Here is an 11417-nt window from a genome sequence, read left to right on the forward strand (position 1 = left end):
ACCTCTCCAGCCTGTCAGGATCCCTCTGGATGGCATCCCTACCCTCCAGCGTATCGGCCACCCCACACAGCTTGGTGTCATCAGCAAACTTGCTGAGGGTGCACTTGATGCCACTGTCCATGTTGGTGATGAATATGTTAAACAAGACTGGTCCCAGTACTGATCCTTGAGGAACTCCACTTGTCGCTGGCTTCCACCTGGGACCCATTGACAGCCACTGTTCGGATGTGGCCATCAAGCCTATTCTTTATCCACCTAATTGTCCATCCATCACATCCATGTTTTATCAGCCTGAAGACCAGGATGTCGTGCGGGACAGTTACAGGTACTGTAACTGCAAAGGAAAGAGTTCATCTCTATTTAAAAAAAAGAAAAAAGTTTGATTACCTCTTAACCACTCTTGAAGTGACATCTCTGTAACATTTTTTTCCCCCCTCCCTTCATCCATGAATTGGTTCTTAGGAAAAGAAGCTAATTGTATGCATTAGTGTATTCTGTGTTGCTGCTTTTGGTGCATCATAGTGAGTAAATATTATTTTATCAACCCACATGGTAATAATGACCATTAACCTGATTCTTAGCTGCTGGGTCTCAGATGGAATGCTGAATACAAGCTTGTTCCAAAATGGCAGAATCTGGCTCTCCTTTTTACTGTAATAAAGCTGCTTCTGTTTGCAGCACTGTGTTGCTGGGAGACTGCAGCTGATTTTCATGGTGCATGTCAGTAGTAGTGATTTGAATTATACATTTCATTGAATAGCTCTTCTCTTTGTAAACTGTCTTCTGTGAGGGGAGAGTTTTTGTTGGGTTTTTTTTTTTTAATTCTGGGGAGAAGAGTGTCCAGAGGAGACAGAATGTTTGAGTGTAGAACAAAAGCTCAGATTGTTCTGTTGGTAACATCATTGTACTTCCTGAGTTAGTCTGGAGGGGGGATGGTGGCCTGGCTGAATTTACATCAGTCTGTTAGTCAAGTCAAATGCAGGTATTCAGGAGAATTCCAGGAGAGACATATACATCTTCTCCACCTGCTATTTTTCAAGACTCCATGGTGCAAAACTTCAGCATGTGGTATGACTTTAAATCAAAACAACAAAATAGACTCTGAGAGATTATGAATTAAAAAACTATGTAGTTTTGGTTCACAGCAAAGATACAACGCTGGTTGTGGCGCTCTGTAGAAAACACAGCCCTTTGAAAATGATTGTTACGCAGCTTGCACGTAGATCAGGACATGCGTGCAATTTCTATGGCAAAAAAATGGCTCTAACTGGGCATGTACCTAAATGAAAAAACACATGTGTAAGGTGGAATCTGACTAACAAGTTAAAAATCTTTTACTTGCTGAATCTGTACTCCTTTTCTGGCTAAAGGAGGTGGTAGTCAATTTTCTGACCTTCCCATTCTGCTTAGGGTTTTAGCAATGTCTTGTTTTTAATCTTGCTTGAGATGCCTCTCTGAAGTGGGGGGGGTGTGTGTGTGTCTGAAGCCTGCTTGCTTAAACACGCAAGTCATGTCAGCTGCAATGCGGCAGTGCTTGGTGCTAATGAGGTGAGCAGCCAGAGCACCCGCCTGCTTGTGTTTTCTCATCTCTGCACAGTTATGGCAATGGGATTGGAAAAAAGGGATTTGTATTGGATGTGGTTCCATTTGGGCCTTTCCACAGGGTGCTTGGGTGTTCTCCTGAGGACTAGGCAGCATGTGTCTGCTTCCTTTTTGGGAGTTAGGTGCTTGTTTAATTATATTTAAGGCAAACTCTAAAATACATCCTGGTTGGGAGAAGAAAATAGGAAGTTCAGAAAGAGAGACACACCTTCTCCCCGCTCCAGTGCATTCAGATGCACCTTGAAATGAAATATATTGCCTGGCAATACATGCCTCCAGGTTCAGTATTGCAAGTCTGTATTTGAAAAGTAACACCTTTGGAATAGAGCTAATCAGGTAATTAATTTGGGCTGGGTCTGGATAGTTACAGCTTGCCTTTTGTAGGCACAGAGATGAAGATGCAGTGCACTTTCTCAGTTCACTTTCTTTCTCTTTTTTAACCCTTAAGATGGGGACAGCAGTGTGAGCTGTGTATTTTACACTGAAGTCAAAATTTTACTTGTAACATAAGACAAATAAAGGAAATACCAAATTCCATTGTTTTTTCCCATCCTCAGATGCCAGATTCTCTTTGTTAAACTTAATGCCTTCCTGTCCAATCCTGTAGTAATTGCATTCCTGTAGCCTGTCTTTCAGTGTTTTAGAGACATAGCCTGTAAAAGTATGGATCGTGATTTGGTAATACATTGGTCTTGGGGGCAACACTGACTTTCCTTGTAGCTCCTGCTTTAGTGTCATGGGGTGCCACCCTGTTAGCTCATAAAGTTATTTCTGAGCGCTTGGTTAATATAAGCCAAATTGTTGAAAATGTCTGTGTTTAAAAATACTGATGGGTTTTTTTCTAAGGGCGGTACCTAATCTCTATTTCTTTGGCAATATAGTGTGTAACATGACACCACAAACAAAGATCAATACAGCTCGGACTGGGAAAGGTGTGAGTTGTATCGTGCAGGTAAGAACCTGTAGGGGGAGGCAGGGACCTCCTGAGCTATTTATACTGCTGATGTGAATGTATTGTGCAGCTACCACCTGTAGAAAGGATGATGTGTCAACCTATAAAAGCCTTCACTCTGAGAAGGAGCCCAAAACTGTTTGCCCTAGGACAGTCTGTTCTTTGTCCTAGTTTTAAGTGGTAGAAGAGTGACAAATACGAAACAGCACGATTGACATGATGCATTTTAGGAAGAGTTGTGCTGTTTTAATACTCACTGTTGAAGTCTGATATTTCTGTTGTGATCACATAAAGTGCTGTATTTATTTGCCTGTTCACCTTTTCCTGAAGACACTGTAGTTGATTGGAATGTTTTTTTTCTCTTCCTTTGTTAGGTCTCCGGGTGAATGGGGAGCTCATCACTGCTTACCCACAAGTGGTGGTTGTGCGTGTACCGACACCTTGGGTCCAAAGTGACAGTGATATCACAGTCCTTCGCCACCTAGAGAAGATGGGCTGTCGATTGATGAATCGTCCCCAAGCCATCCTCAACTGTGTCAACAAGTTCTGGACATTTCAAGAACTTGCTGGTCATGGCGTGCCTCTTCCAGATACTTTTTCATATGGTAAGGCTTTTGGATCAGAAGAATAGTGTAGTTGCTGACCATAATTTATGTTTTTGCAGGGCAAAGATAAAAGTCAGGTTTTGGAAATCCATGCAGTTAAGTAGCAGGAGACTAGTTCTTCAGTAACTAGAAAAGGAAATTAAAGTCAAAAGACTCTGATTCTGTTTTTGACTTTGTTGATGAGCTGTGATGCTGAAATACATTAACTGTACCTCAGACTCTCAAGCCCCTAACTGTAGTTGTTACTACTAAACCGCTTTGAACTCTTTACCACTTGCCCAAAACAGCAGATGAGAACTATATGTTGTAGGATATTATAAAGATCTAGACTTTGGTAAAACCTGAAAGAAGATTAAATTTCTGTATGAATAAAAATATTTGTAAATATATTAGTTATTTTGAAAGGACAAAAGGAGTGCAAGGACAAAAAGAGTGCAAGGACAAAAAGAGTGCAGACCCTTGTGTTCAACTTGTAACAATTGCTTGAGGTTTGTTGCCCACTGGAACAGTTAATTATTAATATTTCTTGTGCCTACCTCTGGAGTTTGTGGTTCATGACAGAGTGTTCAGTTAGAGGAACAATTTGTCTGAGCCACCCTGATGCTATTTCTGCTTTTAATTATAATGTGTTAAAGAACTGAAGATACCTCTCCGCCTTCCTTTGCTTTTTGGGAAATACTAGTACTTTCTTCCCCTTGATGGGGTTGTACCGGTAGGCTTTTGTAATGGGAGCTTAAAAACACAAACAAACTTGATAAAAACATGGGTTTCCATCAATTACTATGAACAACCGTCTCCATTGATTACTCAATTATTGTGAAAACACATTTGAGAAGAAACATACACTTTCTTTATAGATGTGATTGCTCTCGCTCTCTGAGAGAGGAATTTTAAATTTTTCTGGGCTGAAAGGGAGACCACAAATTATGGGATAATTGCAGAACATCTCTGTTTATAACTCCCACTTTTAATATCTGCCTCTGGAACTTGAGAGAAGCATGACCTTTTTTATTTGATTTTTTGAACAAGTTATCTGTGAGACCTGGCTTTGCCAAGAAAAACAGGATGTGCTGAATGACATGTTATTCTATGACAGGCGTTAAAATCCATGGCAGGGTTAGTGATGGCTGCTTCTGGCTTCGTGACCAGGGTCTTGGCTTGACTTTGCGCTTTACTGCACATGCTGCTGTAGGAGTCTCATCCTTTTGTCTACTGACTTTCTCTTCTGTACTTCTTGTACTCTGGTCAGCCTTCTGTGAATTGAGCTGAACTTGAATAACCTTGGAGTATCAACTGTAATAATATAAATAGTCATTAAAAGCTACTCCTAAAGGTCCTTACAGAAGTAATGGAGACTAAATGGTTCAAGTACTACTTCAGGAAATAGGGAGAATGAGATGCAGGAGACTTAAGCCTTGAAAAGAGCGGAGGTGGAGTGACAAGACTGGATTGTTGTTGCTCTTTGTATTATGCCTCGTTCTTTGTACTTCATTTTGCTTTCTGGGTTAGTAGTTCGGATGGAACTGCTACTGATGTTATGTCTGTGTTATTTTCCTGCTAGACATTTGAAAAGATGGGAGCTGGTGAGAAAAAGGGATGAATTGGAACAAGGTAGTAGAATCGGGGCATTCTGATTTGGAAGACTGGATTGAGCCTTCTGGTGTTGTGATCAAGAGGCTTCTGTCAATGTGTGTCTTCCATTTCAAAGGAAGTAGGAGTTACTACCCCACAGATCACAAACACCTTCAAAGTCTGATCGTGCTCCATGACCAAATTCCTCTTAACTGATAGTTTTTTCTTCATTCTCTAAACTATAAGGGTGGGAGTAATGTGTGGCAACTGCATCCCAAACCGGGCCGTGCCAGACTGGTGGCACATAATGTTGTTGGTTTTCTTTTTGCCAGGTGGTCATGAGAATTTTGCCAAAATGATTGATGAGGCGGAAGTGCTGGAGTTCCCTATGGTGGTGAAGAACACGCGGGGTCACCGAGGTGGGTGTGAGGTCAGGGATAAGGGCAAGGAGTATTCTGAGCAGCGTTCTTAAGATTCTGTCTCGTCAAGGGATGATAGTTAAGGCCTTCTGTTAGGTATTGGACTTCCTTGTGGTACATCTAAATACTCCCCCCTTTGAACTTCTTAATATTGAGTAGGGTGCAATACTGGGAAGCAGTTTTGGTAGAATCTGGTCTGGCAATAGCACAGGGGATAGCAGTTCCAAAACATGGTGCCTTGATGACTTCTGTGATGAAATCTTTGTACTGGAATAATGGAACATCTGGCCTTCGGGAAGTAGAGAGAAGCCTGTGTGGGTTTTAGGGATGTTTATAAATAGGCATAAGAAATGGAATCTTAGTTCATTCAGTCTTAATTTGACTTTTTTCCTGTTTGACTTTGTCTGTAATTAGGATTATGATTTAAATAAAATCTCATGTATTATCTCATGTATTATTTGTCGGATTGGATCAGTTTCTCAGAAAAATATCTCTGACAGTACTGGTGATAATAAAGCTGGTTCAGATTAAATTGTTCTTAGTCTTTCTAAATGTTGAATATGAAACTATACATTGTTTTTGTTTCATATTCGGTAGTAATCCACCAAAGGAAACCAGGTTTAAAATATATGTCAGATGTTATTTGCACAGGAGGTTGGACTGCTTTTAATTTACTTTAAAACCAATTTAATAAATACTAGAAGTAAAAAGAGACTGCAACCTAAATATTAGGCACATAAACCAGCAGTTACCTTTACAAGTATGCAAAAAGACACCACGTCTGTCTTTCTTGTTGTCCATCAGCTTGTTGCTCTGGTGCATCTCTCCTGCCATGAATATTTCTGTAGCTGTGTAGTGGAATTCAGGATTCAGGAACTGATGTTGAATGAATCTAGTTGAGTTATTTTTGTTTGGATCAATTCTTTACATGAATTAACATTTACTCGCACAAATGCTTGTGTCGATATAATGGAAGAGTGAGAGCAAAAGGCTGGGACAGAGATAGATCAGACTGCCTTCTCTTGGCAGTAATACCCATTTATATGGTTTTAATGTGCTTGTGGAGCTAAGAAGCAAAGTTGGAGTTTGACATTGCCACACAAGCTGAATTTGAGAACTGTGGAATATCCGAGACAGTGGATTTGACTTGACAGTGTCTCTTGTTCAGAGATACTAAATAATTACAGAGTTTGCAGCTATTAAATTTTTTCTCTCTTTTTTAGCCAGTATTCATGTAAATCTCTGTTTACAATTTTTGCTTTAGAGCACTTAAAATTCCAAACATTTTAATGGAAATTTTATGCATGGCACATATCCTTTCATATTAAGAGACTTGGGGAAACGTCTTTGAATTAATTGAAAAGCAACCATTTGCAAATTGCATTAAAAAAACAAAGAGGGAAACATGGCCATAGGAATTGACTGATCAATAAGTCATACTCTTCTGGACCCATTTTCTGCATAGTTTGTAGCTGCTGCAAAGGTGCCAGTCTTAGTTTTGCCAAGATGTTATGATGCGGCTTATTTGCCAAGAACTAAGTAGTCACCCTGCCAGGCATTATTCTTCCTAGCCCATTTTAGAAATACAGTAAGATCATTAAGTTAGGAGAGCTAAAATTGGGAGTGTGGGAAAGCACATGGAGGTTTTTGCTTTCTTGTCATGACTTTTGAGCCTACTTCTGAAACTCTGTGTTGATAAATTCTATATTCAAGCAGTGTTCTACTTACCTTACATCCTGATAAAGCAAAGGCTGCTTTGGAGCACTTGGTGGAATTCTTTGCAACATATAATTTCTCCTAATTCTGCTACTGTTGCATTTCTGTTTGCTTAGTTAAGATAGGCAGTTTATCAATTGATTTTTGTACCCTGTTAATATTGTAGCATAATGGAGTGACAGTTCTGCCACAAAAAAACCCCAGCACGCCAATTGTGCAGCTTTATTGCAAAACATAAATCTGATATGGCACAGAAAAAAAGTCCTTAAAGGGGAAGAGGAGCTGGGAAATGTAGCTGAGGATGGACTAGAAATGAGATGGAAAGTGACAGAGTCTGTTTCAGGAGTGACTTTTATCAGTATTAGTAAAATTGGAAAAGAATAAAGAAGTCTTTGGTGTGCTTCAGAAATGAAGGGGAATGAAATTGTGTGTTCTAGGTTAAACCCAGGTCCTTAAGATGTTCACATGAAGAAAAGCTAGTGATTTCTAAAGATGGATTTTGTTTATAAATTGTAGTACATTCCATTCATTTTGTGTCTTGTAGAATCTTCTGCTAAATATGTTTGATACTATGGAGCCTAGCGTTTTCCTTTGATATAGTTGTTCCACTGTAAAGACTCACTCTGGAGTTAGGAGGTCATACAGGAGAAGGAGGAGTGGCACATGAGTGATTTCAGAGTTCTTAGCTGCCTGGCGTTTAACAGTTTCATGTCTTGGTTCCTGTGTGTAGGCTGTGGGTCCAGTCCTCTTGGATGAACAAAACTGTGTTAATTAATTAATTGTCTGCTGCTCTTTAATTTCTTCCTTTTTTTCTCTCATTAAGGACTTGTACCAAAAGGAATTGAAATTACAAGACCACCTCCTTTATCCAAAGCTGCTTTCTTTTCTACTTCTATCCTTTTTTCCTTTTACTACTCATAGAGTTCCTCAGCTCTGTCAGTATCTGAACACTTCAAAGCACTGAAGCAGTAGAACACTTGTCCACAGAAGAATTTGTAAATGGGTATAAGCTACAAATGGGGCTGTGAGAATGCACAGTGTACTGGTCAGAAGTTTTACTTTAATGCACTGAGCCACCGATGCAGCTCATGGGTAGCTTCTTCCAGTCTTTCAATGTTCTTTTCTTCATACAGGTAAAGCTGTGTTCCTGGCACGAGACAAGCACCATTTGGCAGACCTAAGCCATTTGATCCGTCACGATGCCCCTTACTTATTTCAAAAATACGTTAAAGAGTCCCATGGCAAGGATGTACGTGTCATCGTAGTAGGAGGCCGTGTGGTGGGCACCATGCTCCGCTGCTCAACGGATGGGAGGATGCAGAGTAACTGCTCGCTTGGTAGGAAAAGCATTACTCATAGTTTTGGTCAGAATTTTTCGATCGGTTGAAAAATCGCAAAACCAGCTGAAATAAAGCAAGTTTTATTTTGCATAGTTGTGTGTTGGGGGTTTACAGAGGAAAAAAGAGAGTGAGAATGAGATGAGCCTTGAGCAAACACAGGAGAGACAATCTCTGCCCAAAGTATTAGCTGGATAGGACAGGGGGAAGGGAATGTAGTAGGAACAGAAACAGAGGAACTGATGTGGTAGTGGCAGCATCATGGTAATGCCGTGCTATTGTTCACTTAATCCCGTTAAGAGAAAATGAAGGAAGATGAGAAGAAACTGAGGGAGATGAAGGAGGCAGCCAGTTGGCAGGAGAATCACCAAATGGCTTACGTTGGAAGGGACCTTAAGAGATCTTCTAATCCAAATGCCTTTAACTAGACTAGATTGCTCAAGGCCTCATCCAACCTGGCCTTGAACGTCTACAGGGAGGGGATATCCACAACCTCTCTGAGCAATCTGTTCCAGAGTCTTGTCACCCTCAGACTGAAGAATTTCTCCCGAAGATCCAATCTAAACCTGTTCTCCTTCGGTTTAAATCCACTTCCCCTTGTTCTACTACTGGACCCTCTTGTAAAAAGTCCCTCTCCAGCCCTCCTGTAGGTTCCTTTGAGGTATTGGAAGGCAGTTAAAAAGTCCCTCTGGAGTCTTCTCCAGGCTGAACAATCCCAGCTCTCTCGGCCTGTCCTCGCAGCAGAGGTGCTCCAGCTCCTTGATCATCTTTGTGGCCCTCCTCTGAACCTGTTTCAACAGATGCATATCCCTGTTATGGTAGGGATACCATAAAAGTGGCTTGAAGAGAGTGTTAAGGGAGGAAACTGCTGAAGGCACTAAACAGTTGGAATGCTATGTGCAGCTTCTGTGCTGCCTGAAGTCTATCAGACTCCCCATTGCAGCCTTTCTACACAAAGTCCGTGTCTGGGAGGAAAAGTTTACTGCTTTGACTGTAGCGTACTCAGAACTGAGCTTCTCCATAGTTTTGGGTGTAGGATGGGGGAAGGGGAGGGCGTTTTGAGGGTATAAGGAAAAAAGGAGGGTTGAGGTTGCCTGTCTGAAACTGTACTGAGTCTGAGCAGGGATGGGATAAAATGTGTTAATGCATAGTACAGTTTTGATTAGGCAAAATGCCTGAGAGTTACTACTTGATGCTGAGGAAGTACAGCTTGAAAGATTTTTCTGCTGAATGTTTTTTTTGTTTGTTATTGTTTGCTGTTTGTTAAAGGTAAGTGTTGTGATGACTGATGTCTGTGTTGGTTAATATTTAGCTGATGGACTCCTAACTGGACTAGCTGAGGTTCAGACACAAGTGTTCTCTAATTCTCACTTTAGAGACAGTAACCTATGATAGTAAGCTGAGAGAGAGACATGAACAGATGATAATGTCCCCCTCAACTACATCTTTTAGAGATGTAGTCAGGAACACTTGGTTTAATTTTGCTGAAAGTTTCCTTGTGGTAAACCTTTGCCTTAGAAGGATCAGGAGTGGTTTATTAGTCTTCAGGATCATAGAAATGTACGATACTTTTCTTGACTAAAAGGTCAGCACTTAACTGTTTTTTAAACAAGTTGTAAGCTTGACCTGTCTTTGGCAGGTTGTAATTTTTTGAAATCCTGCTGTAGCTTCAAGTTCATTAGTAGTCACTATGGAAAGGAGCTTTTTGAGTCATCAGCAATATGCTTGCAAGCTTGCTTTGGAGCTTCCCAACTGAAAAGCACCAGCCCGTTGAGAAGGATCGTGGTCGCCTTTGGCCAGACTATAGACAGCACGATTTTTTTCACTTCTTCCAGGTGGCGTAGGGATGATGTGCTCATTGAGTGAACAAGGCAAGCAGTTGGCGGTCCAAGTGTCCAACATCCTGGGGATGGACGTGTGTGGCATTGATCTGCTGATGAAGGACGACGGCTCTTTCTACGTCTGCGAGGCCAATGCAAATGTAGGTTTCATTGCCTTTGACAAGGCTTGTAATCTAGATGTAGCTGGTATCATAGCGGACTATGCCGCTTCTCTCCTTACCCCCGGTCGCTTGACGCGGCGCATGTCCTTGCTCTCCGTGGTGTCCACGGCAAGCGAGACTAGCGAGCCAGAGCTGGGCCCTCCAGCTAGTGCCGCTGTCGACAATATGAGTGCTAGCTCCAGCTCTGTCGACAGCGACCCTGAGACCACGGAGAGAGAGTTGCTCACCAAGCTCCCGGGGGCTCTATTCAATATGAACCAGCTAATAGCCAATGAGATCAAACTTCTTGTGGAGTGATGCCACGTGTAAATAGGTGACCAACAGAACTCTCTCTTGTAAAGTTTTATTTTTTAACCAACTTGCAATGCTGTTTATCAGAGAGGCTCAGAGGAACGAGGAAAGGCGGGGCGGGTGTGCTGTGATTACTGCCCCTACTTTTTTTGCAGAATGCAAAATTGTGTTCGTTCTTCAGCATCAGTTTTCTAATGAAGATGCTCAGTTCACAATCTTAAGTGGGAATTTTATTTGGATGCTGCTTTTGTCCCCAGATGTATTGCAGTTCATGGGTGTTCACGGGCAAGCATTGAAGCATGACTCACACTTTGGTATTTTCAGAAAGCTGTCTGGTAGCTCTGTAGAAACTTTTGTGAATTACTTCACCAGTTAAGTCTCTTCTACCTCTCTAAGGCTTGATCCTGTAAATTGCTGAGTGCCTCACATTCTCAGCATAAGTTGAAGATGTTAAATACCGCTTATTTCAAAGTTCCTGGACACTTACTGTTCCTACTCTTGTAGATGGGAGCTGTAAGTTCAGAATCCATTTAAGGTCATCGGTTACTGACCTTGCAGGATATGGCCTTTCAAATGATGAGGCTGAGAGAAGTGTCAACTGACTTAACGTGAGCTTTCTGTACAAATCTGTAATTTGTGCCATCTTAGTATAAGTGACAGCTTTGTGTCTATTCTTCATTATAAAGCTTTTGAAGGAGGATTTTAGTGCTTGTGTTTTTCTCATTTCAAATCCTGATTTTGAAGGTATGTAGGGGAATTGATCATACTCTTATTTGTGGCAGAAGTGGCACGTTTCAGCTATTTTTTTACGTGATTGGAGGAGATAAACAGCACTGTAATGTTTGGTATACAAAATAATGTTTAATCCAATGTGAAAAAGAACTTACACTAGTTTAAACAAACGTGCATCGACTTGTATTT

The 11417-nt window shown here is 41.1% G+C and overlaps 1 protein-coding gene across 1 annotated transcript; it reads left to right on the forward strand.

Moving 5' to 3' along the window:
- The first annotated feature begins 303 nt into the window (after positions 1-303).
- RIMKLB (ribosomal modification protein rimK-like family member B) lies at positions 304-10610 on the forward strand. The gene is made up of 5 exons (XM_009871819.1): positions 304-325; positions 2929-3159; positions 5064-5150; positions 8000-8203; positions 10039-10610. The coding sequence occupies exons 1-5, from the start codon at positions 304-306 to the stop codon at positions 10500-10502; spliced, it is 1008 nt and encodes a 335-aa protein (XP_009870121.1). The 3' UTR covers positions 10503-10610.
- Positions 10611-11417: the final 807 nt, after the last annotated feature.

Source organism: Apaloderma vittatum, unplaced genomic scaffold, assembly GCF_000703405.1.
Source record: "Apaloderma vittatum isolate BGI_N311 unplaced genomic scaffold, ASM70340v1 Scaffold22686, whole genome shotgun sequence".
Taxonomy (NCBI): domain Eukaryota; kingdom Metazoa; phylum Chordata; class Aves; order Trogoniformes; family Trogonidae; genus Apaloderma; species Apaloderma vittatum.